General features: G+C 30.5%; 2 protein-coding genes across 17 annotated transcripts in view; one reads left to right on the top strand and one right to left on the bottom strand.

The window, feature by feature from the left end:
• The window catches only part of LOC143248053 (chromodomain Y-like protein), a 43,830-nt gene extending 43,532 nt beyond the window's left edge, over positions 1 to 298 (bottom strand). For 8 of the 15 annotated variants that reach the window (XR_013026804.1, XR_013026801.1, XR_013026805.1 and 5 more), the window contains exon 1: positions 183 to 297. The gene's annotated coding sequence lies outside the window, so the exon portion shown is untranslated. Of the gene's footprint in view, positions 1 to 182 lie in introns of all 15 variants that reach the window. The other 7 variants (XR_013026803.1, XR_013026799.1, XR_013026807.1 and 4 more) reach the window with 7 other exon arrangements.
• On the top strand, positions 268 to 21,450 carry LOC143248125 (enoyl-CoA delta isomerase 2-like). Of its 2 annotated transcripts, none has more exons than XM_076496561.1 (10): positions 268 to 391; positions 7,595 to 7,787; positions 8,480 to 8,578; positions 10,012 to 10,197; positions 12,486 to 12,558; positions 13,319 to 13,421; positions 17,355 to 17,475; positions 17,932 to 18,021; positions 19,853 to 19,996; positions 20,378 to 21,450. In XM_076496561.1, exons 1-10 carry the CDS (start codon positions 315 to 317, stop codon positions 20,534 to 20,536), a joined length of 1,245 nt encoding a protein of 414 aa, XP_076352676.1. In that variant the 5' UTR covers positions 268 to 314; the 3' UTR covers positions 20,537 to 21,450. The 2 variants fall into 2 exon arrangements, with proteins under 2 accessions (XP_076352676.1, XP_076352682.1); XM_076496567.1 differs by having other exon boundaries at positions 286 to 420.
• Positions 21,451 to 22,760: the final 1,310 nt, after the last annotated feature.

A 22,760-nucleotide genomic window follows, 5' to 3' on the forward strand; every position in this document is an offset into this window, starting at 1 on the left:
ATGTACCGGTAGAGTAGATGTGCAATGATATTACTAACACAGAGTATTATATACAACTTGTGAACTACAAAATGAGACTAAAACGAGGGCATTGGAATTACACATTGGAACAACACCTTAAGCATCTGATACTTTTCAAAAAATAAAATACATTTATCTCATTTTCCAAAAATAGAAATTACCTATTGTCTTGTCTAAATAACTATCTCCACATTGTTGTAGAACTAACTTTGTATTGTAAAAATCAACAAAGATTTGACAAAACCGTAGGAAAATATACGGGAACTTGTTCGCCCTCTATCGGCAGACTGAAGATGTTACACGTAAAAATGTTACAGCTCACGGCCGTTATTAAACTTCAGAGATGTACTTACGAAGAGGTGTTTTTCAGGTTTGTTTGAAGGGTGATAGATGGACCAGGTATAAACAGATATTTAATTTTTATTTTTGTATCTGACCGAGAATAGAAAATATAAACACTAGTTTTGTACTTCTTAGTATTTTACATTAACATTTAACTATTGATAAATATAACATTAACAGTAATAATTAGTAGTAATGCTGAGTGATAGTAATAGGCATTTGAAGTTTTAATAGTTTTATTCCAGTGTTTATGATAATTACTACACATATAGTGATATACTGGTACATACTTCAATTGATATTTTAAGTTTGGATATTACTCCATGTTATTATTGGACTTCAATCTTAACATATTTGGATAAGATTAGGAGTTGATCTTAATGAACTTTGAACTTAATAATATTTGTAGGATAAACGTTTTTGTTTTCTTTGTATTTTAGCTGTATTTTTCTTATTCTTGTTTAAAAATGCAAAAAAATTAATACAGTAGCAAAGAAAATAGTTGGTGAAAACAATAACGAGTAACCCTTACTAGTGCTGTTAAATTGTATTGGAATTTTTCCTAAACTATTCAGTGTATAAAAATGTGATCCAATTTATAATTAAAGATGGAAGAGGTTTACTTATTTGCAAGAGCTATTAACTCATCTATAAAGGCAACTTTATATGCATAGATGGGGGCTAAAGTGTGTAAGCCACAACCTTTTACAGGGTGTCATGTCACATTGCATGATATATTTGATGTCAGAGTTAACAACTATTCATTTTATATGCATTGCTGATTTAGCAAGAGTTTGTGGTTGAAGAGTGTAAATACTTAATACAGTATACAGGGATACTGAACAAATTAGATATGCATTTAAGAGGTTCTAGAGGTAATGCAAGATGCAAACTGTATGTTGGTTAAAATATTTTTATTCTTCACATTTTTATGTAGATACATATAACAAGTATTAAGTTATTCAGTATTCCTTTATCATGGGTTCAATCCATTGGATCAAGTCTGTACACATTCAAAAGCTCAGAGCCAGTAAACTAAATGCAGAAAACAATTTCATACAAAGAAATATGTGGTGTAGGAACTAAGTCCAGAAATAGTTTTAAAGGTAGGCTATCTTATTACTGTTGTAGTGGTAGAAGTATAAGAAATACAATAGATGACTTGGAGCACTCATCAAACTGGAATATTTTTATATTATGGGAAATTAGAACTAACTGAAACTAGTTTAGATGAAGAAGCATTTTGATGACAGAAATATCTTTGAATTACAGTTGTATATGTTTTCTAATAGAGATAGGGTACCAAAGAGAAGGGAAATAATAGTTTTATGTGTAAAGTGCAAGTTACATCCTGTTTAAGTTGAAAATATCAAAAAAACTGATGACATTAGTAAGAAACTTAACAGTAAGAGTAAGATTTCAGGTGTTAATGCAGTTATAATTATGGGATATTTTATTTTAGATCACATAGTTTAGGAAAGTTTTATGTGTGTCAAACAATGAGCAAGATAGGTTTTCAAATTCATTCAGAATGGATTTCTTTGCTCACTGGTCAGGTAACTTATTAGAAACAATGATATTGTAGGTTTATGTGAAACTAACTGAGAGGGTGGAGACTGAGGAACATTCGGTGCAAGTGATCATTACTAAATTAGGTTTAATTATAACTAATTGTAATGTGAATAACCTTTAGAATGTCAATGAAGAAATTCACTTGGTGTGCTAGTTGTTGCAAACTATGTGCTGTTGCTTGTGTTAGAATAAATAGGATTTTAGGTTGTATCTACAGAAATACTGAATATAATTGTAAAGAAGTTGTAATGAGATGGAAAGGTTGTCATATGAGAACAAGTTAACATCTCTGAAATTGTTTACTCTTTAAAAATTAAGAGTTAGAAGGAATCTGATTGAGGTATTTGAGATTGCTAAGGGAAGTGATATGTCAAATTTGTTTTGTTGTTCTTATGGTAAAAGTAACAGAACTATGGAACAAAAATATAAATTTTGGCAAGATAAGAGTAATCTTCAGCTAAGACAGTTTATTTTTCTAGAGGGTAGTTGATATTTGGAATAGATTGCCTTTAGCTATGGTGGAAGCCATACATTTGAATAGCTTTAAGAAAAGGCTGATTTTGGGTGGTTTTTTTTTAGACCCAAGGTCACAAAAAACTGACCCAAATTTAGGAACAAATTTAAGAACCAACGAATGGATTGGAAATGCCCAATTACATAACCATAATTTAGTAATACAATCTAAAAAAAGCTGAAGTGAATTGGAAGTGAATAAATGATACAGAAATTGGAGAAAGAAGAGTAATGAAAAGGACAAGTGATCTGAGAGGTCAAAATCAAAGTAGATTAGAAGCAAGATGAATGATATCGATCCTGGAGAAGATTGAAATTCTGAAGCCTCTAAAGCCATATACAGCTGTATCATTTTTCATACTTCATGGATTTAAAATCTGAAAAAAGATTCTGAATACTAGATTCAAGTAGTTTATTTCTACCCATCAGCACCTTCTGAGACATATTTCAAAATTTGATGCAGTGTTTAGAGTGGTCAGTTTTTCAGTTCTGTCTGTTTGGGGAGTAGATCCTAATTATCCTGTTCATCTAACAGATGCTCAATATTTCTGTCTTTGTCTTACCATAACAACTTGGTTGTGGTACCTTTCCTCAATCCATCATGTGTCTGAGGCTCTTCACAGGAACCCTGAGGGTTTTTCTGGGGAGATCCTTTCCCTTCCATATTGGCCCACTTGTTGTCTTCAGCTTTTACCCTATAAACATGGTTTTTTTGTTGTCTTGTCCTTTTAGGTCATGACATTATACTTTCATGGATCTGTCTCTCAGCTTCTTATCAGATACCATCAAATCTGCCACCTCACCTTTTTCCTTGCTTCTCATTTCAGTTGGCCTTTAGAGGAGATTATACAGTCGAGTGTGTGGACCACCTTTTCAGAAGTTTACTTCCTATTATCTCCATCATGTTGTACTTTTTGCATCTTCAGGATGTTGCTTTCCACCAGACATTGGTGCAGTTATGACACAATTTAAGTTTTTATTAATGCTTTCTTTTCTTGTAGGGGTCTTTGCTTCAACTTTTGTCTCTTGTATCCCACTATTTGGATTCTACATGAATCCACACTGTAAGCCATGTTGTTTTGCACACACTATCCATGGTTCCACACCTTCACCTTTGAGATGTTTCACAAGATCTCTTGTAGGTTAAAACCTCACGATATTTTACTTCATAAATATGCCCAGACATGTACCACCCATGGACAATATGTTCCAAGCAGAAGGGGATAGCTGCCCATCCTTGTCTTGATTGAATAAATCAGTATGGTTTGCTTTACAAAATGGGTTTGTGATCATCCATTGCATTGTCTCAAGTGTAGCAGTCCCTGCAGACTCCAATGCTTTTCTCCCTCTTCTTCTAGTGAAGTGTGATGTCCTTACCACTTTCCAGTTCTAATCTGCTGGAGTGTAAGACTATGGAAGCATCTTTCTGAATGGGTTCCACACAGATGCAGAGAAGGGCAATAGTATTTCACCAGTGTATAAAGTGTATCATCCCCTGAATTTCATGATGCACATGATAGAGTGAGACATCTTAATGCATTTCACCCCTTCAAATGGGCACCCTCATCCTACTATCATGTGGATACTGATACCCTGCAGACTCGTTTTGGATATTGAGAGAACCAATCAACATACATGCTAATACAGGTTTGAGGTTGTCCAATTTCCTCCATTGATTCTTCCCTTTGTGTTTTGGGTCACAGAGGGTATACATAGAATGTTTCTGTCCTCATTCTCTCTTGCATTGGAACTGTTATTCACCAAGGGATGTTTACGACCAGTCTCATAGTCACAAGAGTTGATTGCATGTAGTGGACTTCCTTTGGATACCAAATGACACATTCCTAGATCTCTGGCTTAATGCTTATCCTGCATCTTGCACTAGAGTCAGCATTTTCCTCCTATCCATGATTTTAGGGCTTGAGGTGAAGCCAGTGTGATTCTCATTCTACTCTCACATGGATCTTGGTACCCAATGAGGGGTTTTGGTGTAGTTGACTTACCAAGTACAGTCTGCCATACCTTAGCCATTTTCCACCATGGGACACATCCTACATTACCCACTTTACTTCTGTGGGATTGAGTTTCCATATTTATCCCATTGGGATAATTTTACAAACTTATCCTCTCCTGTTTGAATGTGCTCCCTTCCTTTTCTGACATGTTTTTGTTCATAACTACTCATGGCAAGTAGATATCTGGTTCAGAAGTGGTGTGGTACCTGGTATCCCTCCTCTGATCATTTGATCTTTTTCTCTCAGCTACAGATGTATTCTTCAAATGATCAGGGGAGGGGTACCACACCACTTCTGAACCAGATATCTGATATCATTTGATTTGTTTCTCTCAGCTACAGAAGTATCCTTCAAATGCTTTGGGGGAGGTGAGGTATATCTGATCTTCCTTTGAATCTGTCCCTTCTCCTAATCAATGCAAAATTTTAGCTACTCTTATGAAAAGAGAGAAATACCATATTTGAAGCACTAGTTTTCCTATACTGAAATGTATTTTTAGTAGGTACTATCTCTTCTCACACTTTCCACTCTCCTCTTCACAATCTTCCCATGTTTATATCTTCTGCCAAACTTCAAAATGATGACTCAGTTGTAGCACCTAGAGGGAGTCACTTATATCAAGTGATAGTAGTACTCTCCTATTGGTGGAGAGATGATGCATGAGTGACATACTGGAATCTTTGGGTCCAGTAAAAGGGTGCAGAAGGCTTGTGGCATGTGTTATAAAAAAGAATTTGCATATGTAGGGCAGCACAAAATAGGAAAAACTAATCTTGTGACAGGAGGAAAGTACTTATCAGAAATATATATTAGTATAGGAAAAATAACTTTGGGCCATCTGTCTTCTCTTTTTCCAACTTGTCAAGTGACCCAAGCTTGTGCATAGTACCTCAGTACAGTTACAAATGCTCAGAAGGCTAATGCCACAAGAAAACTTTAGTAATTATACTCTCTTCTGTCCAACCACACTTTAGTACAATTAACTCTGTCATTTTGACCAACCTTTTAACCAACATTAAACTATGATTACTATAACTTTTAATGTATTTATTGTATATTTGCAAAATGTGGCAGGTTCTTACCAAAAATAAAAAGTATTTTGTACACAAAGAACATTGCTAAAGACGTGTCTGTGAATTCTGAGTGAAAGGTGATTTTTATATTAAGAATGAAACTTCTTCTTTTCATCTTATAATTGTTCAGTTTCATTTGCATAACCTCTTAAACGAATATCAAAAGTTTTGTTTTTTTTTTGTTTTTTGAAAAGTTTTATATTTTATTTTCCCTATCCTAGCATTACCTGTAGTGAAATCATCAAATAAACAAATTTTAAGATTCATGATGACAATAAACCCACTTGAAGTAAAAATGTATTCTTAAGACAACTGGTATGGATATTAAAAACTTTAATTAAAATAAAGTACAGAAAACATTTTAACCTTTTTAGCTCATCTTCAGGTTAAATGTTTTACTGCCTATGTCAGTTTAAACTTCTCAAACTTGGGAATTTATCCCTAATTTTCTTCCTAATGCCTTTAATAAGCCAATTAGGTTAGATTGCTTTTTTTGTTCTTTTGACCTTTTTAGGGACATACTTGTGTTGAATTAAAAAAACAGTATATTTTTTTTACAATTTTTTTTCTTCATCACCTTTTACTTGTTCCAATTTGCCAATGATCAGTCTAGTCTGATGGCCTCAGAATTGGCTTTCTGAGAATTAGGAACTAAAATTTCGTTTCTTTTTTTTTTACATCATCATGGAACTGAACATCAAACGTTATTGTGCAAGAATTATTCTTCCCAAACATTCCTCTCTTCAACTCTTGCAAATATGTCATCATCAATATCAACACAAAATCTATAATCATGACAACCCCTCGACTGGTGCTCTGACCATTTGGTATAAAAACCATTATGAATCACTGCAAGGAATCACTTTCCATCACTGTTTAAGCCTATACAATTCCATTCAGTTTATCTTAAAATTAATATTTCATGACTATTGTATCAATATTCTTATAAGTAGCAACCCTTATCACATCATAGAATTTCTTGTTGACTGCTAACAATTGGTAGTTTAAAACTTTCAACCTGTAAAAGTCCTTATTGAACCCCTTGACTGCAATGTCTTATATCTTCAATTTTAACAAGGTGCAGTTCATCCTTTATATAAGTAGCCATCTACCCTTTCTTAAAAAAAAAATCATTATTAAATAATTTATAACACATTTCCAAATAATTCCTGTTATCAATATTCTTCAAATTTTACTGAGTTTCTGTAATTCACATCATATAATAGTCATCCCTCTGAAATGTTTTGGGTATTAGGAATTGTTTTGCCCCTAATACTCAAAACAGTAGAATGAAAATCTATAAATTCAAAGGTAAATATATTTTAACTAAAAATGCTGATCCAGAATTTTTTATGTGGTCATCATGATAGTACCATAATTATCCATTACAGATCAGTGGAATTATGATAATTTTGTGACATTTTGATGTAGGGAATATATTAGGCTTTCTTATCAGCATTACCAGAATGTGCATGGTAAAACCTCATCACATACAAAGTAATGTATTTCTTCTTGGAAATTTTGCAAATGGGTGTAGAAGTTCACTTTTATTATTGGTCAAATATAAGTAACCCATATGCACTTAACTACATTTTTTTTCCTGATTTGTTTACACACTACACATTGAGATTGTTTCAGAGTTTTTTGTTTGTTTTTTTTTTCAATTCTTAAAATCCACATGCCTTTGTAAAAATTATGTTGGTCTTTTCAAATATACATGATGATATAAAAGGAATAGTTTTCACTAATACAACTTGTGTATTTTCAAAATCCATAATAACTTTTTGGTATAGACAAGAAAACTGATTCCTAAATGTGTTAGTTTTTGTTGTTTTTATCTTTCATGAGTTTTAAAAGTTAAGGAATATTTGCCCCACTCTTCTTCATTTATGATATTAAAGATATACAACTTTACTAAACAGGAACTTCAAGGTAAATATGTGTAGACTGCAAAATAATTTCATAAAATTGTATCCTAAGAAGCTCATTAGAGAATTTCTGAAGTATATATTAAATATTTAAAAAATTACATATATACATTTACCATTTCTCCTGCAGGAAATGGCTACTCAATCCATTCACCAAGCAACATCAGAACTCATTTCCACAGCCAAGTTTTTTTGGCTACCTTGGTGTTAGAATGTGCAGCAATTTAAACAGTGAGTTTGAGAATGCCAAAGAAAAACTAAATATTTTAAAAGAAGATCCTGGTAACAATGTCAAACTCAGATTGTACAGTTTATTCAAACAGGTAAGTGTTTAGATTTGTTACTAGTTTAATCAGGAATAAGAAAAAATAAATATAAATGCAAGTTTGAAATATCTTAGCTATTTGATGAGACCATTTCAGAAAGATCTACTTTTTTTGTCTTGTGATAAAATTATATAGTTCTTCCAGCTGTCTTAAGTGGCATGGGTAGTAATGTTATGTCTCTACCTGCAGTGTTTAATGATGAAGAACAGCACCAATGAGAAAAAAGTATATATTTGTTGTGTATTTTGGGATGGTCTTCCATCATCTTCAGTAAGTAGAGCTAAAGAATACAAGTACAGTGAAACTCAAGCGTATTTTTAACCCAGGTTATTTTATTGCATCTTACTTGCATTGTACTGTATTTGTAGTTTGTAGAGCTATTCACTTATAATGTAAGTGAAACAACTCAGAAACAAACATTAAATGATATTTTTTGTTGTATTGGTAGTACTGTTACTTCTAATCTAGGGAAGATTTCTGCTTTACAAATCAGTTTACTGCATAATTTACATTTAATGCATAATTTACACATTTAACACCTAAAATTACCACTCATCAAGCATTTTATCACATGTAATATATTAGATTGAATTTGTTGTGTTGTTATAAATAAGAAGGTTGTTCAACTTAAAACTAAATATTGTGTACATTCAGTTGATTTCCAATGCAATTATGATTTGATTTCACAGGCAACAGTTGGTGTGTGCAGTGGAGAAAAACCATTTGCTTTTGATTTTGTTGCAAAGGCCAAATGGGAGGCTTGGAACTCGCTAGGATCTATGTCCCGGGTATGTCTTACGAAAAATAAAGTGCAAAATATTCATTAAAGTCATTATTTAACATTTAAATCTCCCTCTGTTTTTTTTACCTGTACATATGTAAGAAATACATGACTATTCTAAATAGCTGAAACACAAATTACTTAAACCTATAAACCACAAGCAAAAGTACTCATCCCTAATGACAGAAAAATGTTTAAGTTAATCTATCAACTTAAATTATTTCATGGACTTTAAAAAGGTCAATGGTGTTACACTCTTTGTTTCATTCAGAGCCAAAGCTCTAAGCTACTTATACTGCCCACCACAAAAAAAATAATTGTTGAGCATTATTTCAGTCATGGTAAAAGCTACTCAGTAGTACCATACTATAAATCTAAGTTTTTATTCCTTAAGTTACATCACATTTTGAAATGTGAATGACCTAACAGTTCAGTGTAGGATATCCTGCTTGTGAACTAAAATTTGATATCAACATTATTCATGTGCCTGTTTTCCCATCATTTCAAAAGTGAATACTGAGCTTTGCCTGCATGTGTAACTTTTGAAATGGAAGACAGACAAATGCTCAGACAGATATCACAGTTATAAGACAACTCGAATGAGGTTGCATGTTTATAATATGTACAGACCATACTACTATTTAAAAAAATGTTTAAATTATGCAAAACAAGGAGTTCTATTGTTTGTTCAGCATTGTATGATTCATCTGCTCCTCAAATATGTATCTTCCTGTTAAGACATCTTTTTTAATAACATTTAGGTTTAATGTATCATTTTTTTAAGTGAGGAGCTAACAAATTTGAGTTAAAGTAACAGTCAGGTTTATGGTATCGTTCTTAATAGTGGAAATGTTGGATCATTGATATTGAGAGGAGTCTATAACATGAATCTTAACAATTTGTGCTCTTATACCTCTGAATATAAGTATAGTAAGTTGCATCATTTTAATATTTAGTCTCTAGAGTGAAAAGTGTATGCAGTTAATAATGGACAGTTGCAAAAATTCATAAACTCTTGAATGTTTACCTAAGCATCTTTGTTGTAATTCGTCTGTATCAAATTCATGACCTTCTCATATACCAAGAAAATACTGCACCAAGTGAAGAATTAAATGATAAACTCTCTCAGCATTTGTAAGTTATACACATTTAACACCTAAAATTACCACTCATCAAGCATTTTATCACATTAAATGGTTAAGAAACTTTCAATATATAAATCAGGTTTGTGGATTTTTAAGTGAAAGTTTTACAGATACTTTGTAAATATAGTTACCTTACTAATATTATTTTTATGTTTATTAAACTTTATTTTTACTTTAAGATCCAGAACATGTAGACTACCATTATGCAATGATTTTTATATTTAATATTAAGATTAGTGGTGTGCAGTTTTTTATGTAATATATTAGAATGTTTATGCTCTTTAATTTTCTATAGGAAGATGCAATGAAAGAATACATAAAAACAGTTGAAGAACTAGTAGGAGAAGAAAAAGTTTCAAGTAATGACAGCCAAAGTTCATCTAGCTCAAGTCAATATAATGGACTTCAAGTGTCAACCCAGAATGGAATAACCACTGTCAAACTGAACCGACCAGAGAAAAAAAATGCTCTGACTACTCAGGTATCTATTTCTTGTATTTTAATTTATGTATGTGTGTATGACATTTAGGAGAACTGAACTCATTTGTAAAAGTAAATCAACACACTAACAATTGTTTAGTAATAAAATACTAAACATTTCCAGTGTGGGGATGCTGTCTGAATATTAAATATATTCAAATATATTTTTCTGACTTCATTAGTTGTAAGAAATTTATTGATTCACTCCAACAATTCCATGGTTGTTTTTATATCAACTGTCAAGGAGGCACCTGCTGCAGAATTTTTTTTGCTTTTGGGTGCTGTACCTCCTCTTCTGATCTCATTCCCTTTAAGTTTATTTCATGACATGTCTTGTACCTTGTGGCAGTTCACTTCTCTTGGTCAGACCACATTCTACTCACAAAGTGAGCTCTCCACCTTCAGGTTTTTCACTGAGTTTGTTCTCACCATCAAGCTTCCTCTTTTCCAGTTACCACCTCCTTGTTCTTCAGCTCTGGCTGTTAATGTACTCATCCAGGACTGGTTTTTACCCTTTTTTCTTTATGCCTATTATCCTCTTTTACAACTCCCTTGGGCCCCCCTCCTTGATACACAACATTTCCTTTTTGGTCTTCTTGGAGGCATATCTTTGACCAACTCAGCCCTGGTTTCTTCTGTTTTTTCAGTTGGCATCTAGATCCTTTTTTTTTCTTTTACCAATTTTCCTTGCTCTGTTGCTTCAACCTCATATATCATTTTTTCATCCAGGGAATGCCCTTGATGAAGAAAGGTCCAGTTTGTCAAAAGTTCTAGAATTAGTAATGTATTACTTGTTACCCATTATTGGAAATAAAAGTAATAACTTTACTATTACATATTTCTTACAAAAAATAACTAGTTATATTACTTCTGTTACAAGTTACATTTTCTAAAAAAAATATTTCATTTCCAATTATTTGGCATAGTATTACAGTTTAACATTTGGAAATTGTGACTCAGTCAGTTAACATCTCTGATTCTGATGTTGATCAGAACAGAAATTCTAAATTTCAAAATGAAACACAATTCTGAACCTTTGTTCTGAAATATTAGAATATCCTTTAAAGCGCTTATGAGTAAGCCTATTGCTTTTCTGGGTCAACACAAGGACTTTCAGCACTGAATGACCTTTCAGTAGGTGCACTTGATGCCATAGTTACATTTTATTTCAAAAAAATGTTCATAAGATTAATAATGAAGCTGTTGCATCTCATTCCTCAATAGCCCTCTGCTAGTATAGTGGTAAGTCTACAGATTTACAATGCTAAAATCAGGGGTTCGATTCCCCTTGGTGGTATCACCAGATAGTCCGATGTGGCTTTGCTCCAAGAAAAATACACTACCTCAATAAGTGTTCTTTGTGATGACTCTAACAAGGTTTCTATAAAATAGGGAACTATATAGAAAACTAAATAAGCAGCTTATTTGTATTTTCAAACCATAACTTTCTATAAGGATATATTTGTGTTGGTATTTTATTGGACAAAGATGATCTACAATGTACACTCAGTTTTCTTAGAATCCAATTTTCAGTATTGGTGTAATCTCATCACATATTGGTAGATAATGATTCAAATACAGGAGTATAATAAAACTTCAACACTTTTTTGATACATTCTTTGTATTAGGAATGGTTTAATATTACTTACTTTTATACTGAGAAACAATATAATTTACAATTTTCCATTTTGTCAAATTATTTCCTGTAGAATACATATATTTTTTATGTTGTTCTCACTGCATGCTAACCCTTAAAAGAAGTTGTAATGCAATTGGTTTTATGGAATTTCAATTTAGATGTTACTATAATGTTAATTTTGTGTGTGGGGGTACCTTTGGACCCTAGATGTTCCACAATGAAACTTTTCAAAGGTGTGTTCATGAAGGTTAAGAGGACCTTGTTATCACAATCTGTTGCACATGATGCATTGTAGGGAATTAATATTGTTGCTCTGACAAACAATTTTCATGTGTTTGTGTGAAAAATGTTTTGTTTTCATTAAACCTATTAAATAAGAAAATTGTAAAAAGCACTACATTCATAATAGAAGAATATTCTTTTGTTGTTGAAGCACACAGATTAGTTGTTTTCTAATGCTAAACTTGTAACACTGTCTTATATGATGGTTTAGGTTTTCTTCTTTCACTTATACCAGGTACTGTAATTGTTGTTTGGTTACTAAGAGTTTTAATTTTATTTCTGAAATGACTTAAACATTAGAGGATCATTAGAATTAATAGTTGATGGATTTTCCTCTGAACTGATAATTTATTTCTTGTTTTTTAAAGATGTACAGAGACATTTCTGAAATCCTTTCTAACACTGCCAAGGATAAAAGTTCAATAATAACGCTTTTTACAGGTAGGTTTTTTATTCAAAATGCTGTAAACTTTAATGTTCATCTGTAAAACTTATTTCTTTTATTGGATACAATAACTTGTGAAGATTGATGTGTATTTACAACTTCATAGTAACTTAATATCCATTTATAACTTGCATTGTACTATATAATAACTAATTTTTCATGTTTGCATGAATTGAAAATATTTAATCTGTGTTGCACTGTCATGCTATTTCAGTTAACATTTCTTAATTTTAAAAGTAAACATTTTAGCCCGTTAAATAATGTTATTCAAAACTTTTGACATGACTTGCTCTGGGAAGAAAATTACTAGTTTTCCAGTTCTTGTGAATGATAGTAAAGTTAATTTCAACAATATAACAATAATAAATAAGATGAATAAAGAATGTTAAAATAATATTGTGTTATTAGCACTTACCTAAAAATCTGATTTGTAAATGACTTAAATGCAAATTGATAATAATAAATACAATTCTTTTGTGTAATCTAATCCACACCACAACAGTTACTGCTAATGAAAATTAATGACATATATTATGCCTACACCACTTCTATGTTTGTTGCATCTTGGCTAGCTTGATGAGCCTTGATATTAGGCTATGGGCCTCACCAGCATTGGATGTAGCAGTTTTGTAGTTGTATATAAACTTTATACATTTCTTTCTCAGTTGGATTAAATTATAATTACTACTCTTGAGTGAAAACAAAAAAGGGGAATGTATTATAAAACATCAACTACAAAAGTTATCTTGACTTTAGGAGCAGGTGACTATTACTGTAGTGGAAATGACCTAGGAAATTTCAATCTGCCCCCTGATGCTGACATTGCCCAGGTGGCCAAGGATGCAAGTGTATTGCTGAGGTAAGGAACAAATTTACATACACAGTATTTCAAAATAATTAAATAAGGAAAAATTGTAAATTATTTAAAACAAACTGTAATTTTGGTTCATAAACTATTCCATAGATTGTTTAATACTTTTTTTCATTCAAACTTCAAAAACTGTTTATCTTGGTTCAATTTTAGGATTAAATGGTATTTGAACTTCTTTTGTTACTTATGCATTAGGCACTTCAACCTTCTGATCTATTATCATAAATAGTACCAATTATATGGTACTTGCTGACCTCTTAAATTTTATACGTACAACATATATGACATTACATAATGTTAATATCACAATACTCAAATTCTTCTGTTCTTCTTTTTTTTGTTATTTTCAAACTGCTTATGACATTATTTGGTTTAGGTTCAACTAGTTTCATCACATAAAAGGTCACTTCACAAGATGTATAAATAACTTTTAGATAAAATTTTGACCTGAAAATAAATAACCTGCAACATGCACACATAAAATGCAATCCTTATATAAATGAAATACATTAAAATATACTCAAAAATAAACTAGTTTAATCAGATAAAATGTGCTTTCACTTCTTTTCTATTCCTTTACCAATTTTCTTTAGATTAAAACTTTACCTCAGTTATAGATTTGCCTATTATTACAAAAAAAATTATTTTTGTAAAATGTTTAATAATTTATTTTAAAATATCTCTAACTCACAGTATTTCCATTTCTGTGATTCCTAGTAATATTTTAATCTTTGCACAATTCCACCTTTTCTCCCCTACACCCAATAGCACAGTACCTGCTTATAATTCTAGAAACTCAGTGTCAACACCCATAGTGAGCTGAGCATATATGGTTAACAACAAACAAATCTAACTAACCTTACTCAACTTTTGTAATTTTTGCAATTTTACCTATATTTATTTAAAGTGGTGCTAAAATATTTTCATAAATTAACTTTTATATTTCATATTACATGTCCAAAAAGGGAATGCATAAAATATTGTTCTTTCAGAATTTTAAATTTGTCTGTAGTACATTCATTAAAATGTTTATTGGCATATAATGTTTTTTTTTCAGGAAATCTTACATAGATTTTATGTAGATTCATCTGTAACCTTGAATTAGTTGTTTCATCAACATATAATTCACCACAGTTTACACATTCTGATAGATATATTACACTTGTTGAATTGTAATGAAATAAATTATTAATAAATATATATATATATATATATATATATATCTATATCTCCTCTGTTATTTTTCTCTGTTTTTGTAGGTTTGATACAACCTAAATTACATAAAGCACAGTTCTTTCTTTCACAACTGAAAATGACTGCCTTTGAAATATCTTTGTGTGTGTGTGTATTTACTTAACATATGGGCCACCAGGCTTGATTTTCTTCTTTAACAAACAGTGGTATGAAAACAAGGAATGAATTTCAAGTACTAGAAGAAAATGAAATTTGAAGAAATATGTAAAGTAACTTTTTAGTAAACTCTTGCCATCAAAATTTAGGGCTTAATTTTCACAACAAACACAGTGTAAGCAGCCCATTCTGTAACTTTGTGCTAAAACAAACAAATACAATTAATTGTAGTAAACTATGATATCTGTTATGAAAATAGTTTATAAACCTTAAAATTTTGCTCACATTAAAACCCATAATAACTTAATTTAATAATTAAAAAAGAAATGTTCTTCAAGAAAAAATAACTGTTGGTGCAGATCAAATCAAATAATGTTTCAGCCATAAGATTATCAACAAATTATAGAGAACCACACTGTCTGGAAATGGGAGAATAAACATCTTAAATTAAATTGTGCTTTTAGACATATTAATCAAAATTTTTTTTACTTAAAAACATTTTTAAATCCAAATAATATGGAGTAGCCTTTAGTGCTAAGTAGGCATCACATTTCTAAATCACTTGAATAATTAATGGATTCTATGTTGTTTATAAAAGTAATATGAGTATGTGTGTTTATATATATATATAATATAATGCCTATGGTAATAGTTTTCAAATGCATTTAGGATTTTCAATCTACTAGACGAAATCAAGTGCCGATGTTAAAATATCCAGTAATTATGAAAAATCAATTAAGAGTATGGAGTTTAATGCTATCACCCTCAATGTCTCGGTTCCTACTGCCTTTCACTCTTTTCAACTAGTTGCGGGAAAGCAGTTACCTTTAAAAGAATTTTATAATTCCTAAAGTATAACTTAAACCACCCTAACATTTCTACTATATCCACCTCCCAATCTCTGCTCGTACAAAAGAAATAAAATAGTAAAAGATGTTAAATAAAATGACCCTAAATAGAACTAATAGAATATCTCTACCTGATGATATATTCAATAACAAAATCATGATTATTAATAACTCAAGTAGTTGTGTAATGTAGAGTTGTTTTTGCTAATTTCCTGTAATTATGGAGTTTCACCATGTACTAATGGTTTCAAGTATCAATTAAATATATAGAGGGTTGTTAACACATTATAGGAATATTTCCAATTCACAACTAAATAATATGCTCCCTACTCTTAGTATACTTTTATTAATTTTAAACTTTTGCTGTTTCACATTACATTATTGCAGAAGTATGCCATAACCCCATATATTGATGAAAATAAGGCTATATAACAGCACTTTCTGATGTGAGTCTTTCTCTAAGATATAAAATAAAACAGTAAAAAGTTGATAAAAAAAAAACGTTGTTGAAGGACTCCATAAAGTTTTTCCAAAAAATGCAGGCTTCCACTGAGAAAGGAGAACATAGAAGAACTGGCCACTTCTCAACAGGACTGCTAACAATGTCAGGAAAATAAAAGTTGAGCCCTTTTGGAAAACCTGCTGCCCTTATGAGTGATGGCACAACACTTCAGTAAGAGTCTCTATATAGTAAATAAAATACTAAACAAGGACTTTGGATGGAAAATGAAACAAGTTAAGGAGAAAGTCCACAAACTACATTATTAGAAGGAATTACTGAACTTCATAAGCTGTACAAGTTGTAGTTATCAGATGTAAATGGAAGTTTGTGTTCACATTTAGATAAAACCTGGATGTATTTTACAGCATTAAACCTAGAGTGACTTTCTATTTTCCAACTAGAATGAAGCAGTTTCAAAAATGGTACTGAGAATACTTTGTAAGTTTCTTGAAAGGCTTTATGGTTTTGACTGGTTTCAGTTGTAATAGCTAATTAAAGCTCAAGGGAGAGTGCCAACTAAGGTCAAAGTTCATTCTAAATTCTGTTGGAAGAAGAATTCCTAAGGAGGCTATTACCAGTTCTAATATTTCAATGATATAACCCTTAATGACAACAGCACAAGTATACTTTTTGTGTTTGGTTTCATGAAATAAACAAAAGAGGTTCAATCACTGAAGGAGGTCTACACAAATTGTAAAACAAGTTGAGAGCCAATAACGTCCAAGCACTATGTAAAAGTCTACTGGAATGGAAACTATAATTCCGAGTTATACATAAGAATTATGCACACTAGATAAAGTACTTTGAATTGTTTAAAATATATAAAATTCAATAAAATGCTTAAACCTGAAAAGTGTTTTCATAATACGTTGACTACCATTTGTATGTTATGACATTTAACTTATTAGGTTGAGACAACACTCATTCATTCTGTTACAACTTATTATCCAACAAATATATTTGTCATTTATTATAATGCAGATAAAGGAGTGATTTTTGTTTGCTGCTTCCTTTCATGTTCAGTTACCTTTCTTGTTCTTGTTCTTTTTTTACAGTATTTTATTAATCTATTTTTCAGAATGTTTTTATTTATACTCATGTTTGAGAAATTTCCATTTATTTCATGTAATTTGTGACACGCTGTGAGTTATTAAAAGTTTTGTATGCAAGACACAATGAGACTGGAATTCTCTTCATAATTAGTTTGAATCTTTTATGTAGAGATTTTGTGGATTCTTTCATCACTTTTCCAAAGCCATTAGTTGCAGCTGTAAATGGACCTGCAACTGGCATATCTGTGACACTTCTTGGACTTTTTGATGTTGTATATGCTTCAGAAAAGGTCTGATATGTTATTTCCTGCTCTCACAGTGCTTTATAAGAAAGAAAAAGTTATGTAATATTTACTGTTTGAAGTTCTAAAGTCAAGCTTGGCAAACACCTTTTCTGGCAGTAAATTATCAAATTGTGTTGTTTTGAATCTAAAATAAAACTTGATTATATGCCAAACATTAAAATACAGTAAAAATAGAAAGCCAAAATAAAATATACTTCTGTTTTTAATATACTTTAATAAGAAGACTATAACTAAAAAAGTTTATGTGAACTTTATAGTTCAATAAATATCAGATTTTTTTTATATTCTATTTCAGTAAATGAGCATTTTAATTTTAATAAATAAAAAAGTAAATAGCAAAAGGAATTTTTATGTAAAAACAAAAAGGTATTACTGTTGACATGTTAAGAAGTGTGATAATACTGATTTTGTTTTTCATTGCGGATTTCAATATCTTTGTAGGCTACATTCCATACGCCATTTAGTTTACTTGGCCAGTCACCAGAGGGTTGCTCATCATATATGTTTCCTAAGATAATGGGACCATCAAAAGTTAGTCATTTTATTGTCTTGTATGTTTAATTGTTTTGAAGATTTTTGCAAATACGATTTAAGTGGAATTTCCAGACTCTTACCCAATCATACATGATTTTTAGCTCAATGTAGTTTTATATCTAAGTGTAAAAAAATTACAAGCCTATCATATTGCCAACATAACCATGAAATTTTACACTGTGAGAAAAATTGAGTTTAAGAATATACTTTTATTAATCATTTTGTTACAAACAAAAAGAAGGGATAAAGTATTGTTGTTCCTTTACAGTAAATTGTTTACATTTTTAACATTTTCTGTCTAGATGGGAGAAAATAATTTTCAGAAAGTTATGTGCATTACTCCATTCATCTTGTGTGTTTGTAACTTTCCATGACTCTATAACTGGACCATGTTTACTGGATGTTTTTATTGGCATACTCTGATTTTTCTGGTCCCTTTAAAAGTAATAATGAGTGCCACAGCTTACCTCAGAAATGTTTCATGTGTACCAAACGTGAATGATTATTTTCAAGATGAAAATACTCCCATATAACGTGTCTAATTGTGCATGCATGATTTGGGTAGCATGCAGAGATTTAAGGTAACTCAAATGGTTTCCACAGTTCCCAGATTTTAATGCACTTGACATCTTTTGGATGAAATTGAAAGATACATTTACTGACATGATCCTCTGCTTACTGTACTGGAAGAATGGTATACAATACAGTATTATAAATGAATGGGGGGGTCCTTTTAGGACACATTCCAGCATCTTGTGGATTCTATGCCACTTCATGTTGTGACTGTTATTTGGATAACAGGTAGTCCAACACATTATTATATATAGGTCAGTCAATGTGTGTATTAATATTTAGTTTATTCCAAAAGTAATTGGATGTTTTTGCATTTCGTATCTACTTTTTTGCATTATGATACAACAGTTGCTCAACATTACGTCTACTCCTCACACCTTTCAGAGGAACTTTATTGGATTAAATTAAATGTAGTTTCTTACTTGTTCCTATTTGTAATGATGTAATAACTGGGGAAAAAAATTCTCAAGGAATAATTCACAAATTTGTACAAGTTGGTATGAACTGGAGGTTTCCTCTTATGTATATATTGCTTGGAACAGTTAGTGACTTGTGTAACTTTGGATAAATGTATACAATACTTGGACTGTGATTCATCTTAATATTTTCTGTTTGGATACAAACATACATTGTAAAGCTTAATTTTCCAGCCTCAGCAACAAATATAAGAAAAATATTCAAAGTTGGCCAATTTTCTTAATGAAAAATAATTCTTAATTTTTTTTTATTATGTATTTGCTTTTGCTGTCCATGTTTAATTTATTTTCTACATAATTCTTGAATCTGCATTTTTGTGGAAATTCTTAGCTACCTATTGCATATCAGTGTACATGAATACCACAAAATAGCTGAATAAACGTAACCCTAATAATGTGATATGTGTAGTCAGAGAAATGTTCATTAACATTAATTATGAAATTTATACCTATCAATGTTTATGTTAAAAAATATTTTATATGTATTAAAAAATGTTAAACTGGTCATCCTTATAAAAACTGAAACAGTTTTATAATTTCAGTTTATTCAGGGATTTGTTTGTCTCCTAAAATCAAATATACAAGTTAAGCAGCTCAAAATTAAATTTCTCTGTCTAAGTAAATGATTAATTGATTTTTATCACTAACTTGTTGTATACAAAATTCGTGTAAGTATCCAAAAGTTTGTGCAATGATAGATTTGGTTTAATTGTTTGTAAAATTAGCTGTATTCAATTAATGATGATCCAGCTCATTCTTTGCTTTTCTTTACTTATCAGGCAAATGAAATGTTACTGTTTAATCGAAAGATCACAGCTGCTGAAGCAAAATCATGTGGATTAGTCAGTGAAATATTTTCTGATACTACATTTGAAGCAAATGTCTTTAATCAACTGAAAGGACTTGAAGAAATGTCTCTAAATGTATGTATTGCTAAAACATGCTGTTTTTCACTGGTTTAACTATAAAATAAAACAAAGTTATTTCATTGTCTGATAAAAATATTTTAAACACTTTGGTTTCATGCTCTCAAAATAAGAAAATTTATCTAAAATTGATGTAAACATTTTGTCTCTTTGTTCTATAATTAATCATATCAAAGATGTATTATTGCTTAATGTACTTCGAAGTTCAAAATATTTTTTTCATTTTGTATGACAGTATATAATCCTTTAAATCATGACAAAAGATCTTCCTAAATTCTTTTCTTTTCTTTGTACATTCATGTGTTTTAATATCTGAATGTTTATTATTAATTTTCGGTTGAAAGTAATAGTTGTGTGTGATACTATTAATTTTTTCAGTCTATAATATATGCTAAGAAGCTTGTTCGAGATGTTGATCGAGATCTCTTACATAAAGTTAATAAGGAAGAATGTGAACGACTGGTAGAACGGTGGCAGTCTGAAGATTGCATGAAAGCTGTGATGGCATTTTTTCAGAAAAAATCAAAGAATTTTTAATTTTTATGTACAAAATTTTGCGATTCTAAGAATACAACATATGATTATTGCCTTTATTTATGGGAGTGGCTTACATTCAGGATTTGAAATTAAATGGTTTTTAAATAATAAAATATATTTCTTATCTCGAAATTTTATATAGGGTGTTTAGGAGTAACGTGTTGAAAGTCAGTGAATTATACTCAGCTTTAATATATACATCAATTTAAAAATAAGGTTGCATGGAGTTAATTGCATAAACATTTAATATTTTAATGATGTTTAAATGCATAAGCCTTGAAAATTGTGGCTGAACAAATAAAATTTTATATCAAATGAAATTCAGAAAATGTTAAGACTATAAACAGCTGAATTAACTGGAATTGATGTAAATTTTATTTGTAATATAAATTTGGGCATTATATTTTTTGTTTGTCTTTTTATGATAAAAATGGTTTGGAAATGGAGTTGAGTGTTATAAAATATAAAGAAAAATATATATTTTTATTAACCTTGTGGTGAAAACGTTTTTTTGTGGGTTCCTATCAGTGTCATAATTCTTATTCTTAATTCATACTTTGATCTTTACATCAATTTGATGATATGGCTTGGTATAGTCTTTTTTATTATTATTAGATGATACTATAAATATTTTACATTTTATATTTCAAGTGAATTAGATTTGTGTGCTTCCATTTCAAAGTGACTTTCACACATTATCTTATATTAAGTAAGCCAGCTGTAATTATATCATGTCAAAGCTTAACATGATTGAAAGTTTTTAAATTCAGATTAAGTGGCATTATTACGGTATCTGTACAAGTAACTATTTTTTTGTGTATTTCATTTTCATTCCTCAGGAAATAACTTGACTATGTCTTGTAACTTTTGCTCAGTCAGTACTAAAGGAAATAAAAATTATTTTGTAAACCAAATTTTGTGCTTGTCTTAATTCGTTATAAATAATCTGATGATCTCTCAATGCATAGTTATTTACATATTCCACAGTGTTACTTACCATTTATGCATTGAATTACTGCATAATACTATTAACCTAAATTAATGCCATTGTAAAAAAATGTGTACTTAAAAGAATGCAAAGAATGTTTAAGCAATAGTTGCTTTTAACTAATATATAATGCAAGCTTTTGCACTGAAATTTAGAATTATGGGTATTATAGTACTAAATATAATTAAGTTTTTCAGTTGTAATTCAGAATTTCAATGTTTTTCTCAACTTGCTCTAAACCTCTCAAAAAGCAAGGTTATTTGTAAGTTTCATAACAAATAAGCTAACTTCAAATGAAACTTCTGATGCTTGGGAAGTTAACGTATTCTGGTTATTTTAAGAAGGGATATAATTCTGATAGGCTATATGAAGGGTTCATATATATTTCCATGCTGTTATCCTAGTTGGTGTATGTTAGCCAAGTTTACTATCATCTCTCTTGGTTGTAAACAAATGTACTTCCTACTTAAATTATGCCATTTGAATATAATACAAAACCCTATCTGTCTAAGTAGTGTAGTGTTTTATATTTCATCAAAATCACTATGGTATATAATTTCCTTTTAATGGTGCATTATGTTTGCTTTAATGAATTTAGCAACTTTATAGTGTAGTCAGTCACCCTAGCTTGTTTATATTGGGGCTTGGAATAACATTATTTTTATTCTGTTATCACTATCAACTGTAATGAAAATCTGTATCCTACCAGAGGATGAACCTCCAGTAACATGAAGATAACTTCACTTCTTAAGATCAAGCCTAGTCCATTTTCTGATTACCTGAAATGTTTTTAGTCATGGTTTACTTTATGTCATCTGATCTCATGTCCCAGGAATGAAACCACCAAGTTATTCAGATTTAATGTTTAAAATTTATTCTCTCTAGTCCTTTCAGATGCATGTTATTTGTTTCCAATTAAATCCTGAAAAATGTTTACAAAGACTAGTATATAGAACAGACAATACTCTTAGTCTACTGATAATAAATTTTATTATCCATTGAAAAATGATGGAAGTATCACTTAATCTGAAAGTAATTACCAGATTGTATATTTATATAGGTCACTCCTGGTACTAAAAGCTATCTTATGCTATCTAGATTTATCCAGTTTCACCAGCTAGTGCATGAGTAAAACCACTGTTCTCTGTCTAAGGTATCCAAGGAGTCATTGAAATTTGGGGAAGGAAAAGTCACTATACAGATGATCTCAGAATAAAAATAATTGGCCAACTTGGT

The sequence above is a fragment of the Tachypleus tridentatus genome, chromosome 1 (genome assembly GCF_004210375.1).
Source record: "Tachypleus tridentatus isolate NWPU-2018 chromosome 1, ASM421037v1, whole genome shotgun sequence".
Classification (NCBI taxonomy): Eukaryota; Metazoa; Arthropoda; class Merostomata; order Xiphosura; family Limulidae; genus Tachypleus; species Tachypleus tridentatus.

What these genes read in the sequence shown, in the direction of transcription:
- LOC143248125 (XM_076496561.1), top strand. Translation starts at nt 315, where the DNA reads ATGTTACACGTAAAAATGTTACAGCTCACGGCCGTTATTAAACTTCAG. An exon ending in TACGAAGAGGTGTTTTTCAG is followed by an intron (nt 392 to 7,594) that starts GTTTGTTTGAAG and finishes TTTCTCCTGCAG; the next exon opens with GAAATGGCTACTCAATCCAT. An exon ending in AATAATAACGCTTTTTACAG is followed by an intron (nt 12,559 to 13,318) that starts GTAGGTTTTTTA and finishes TCTTGACTTTAG; the next exon opens with GAGCAGGTGACTATTACTGT.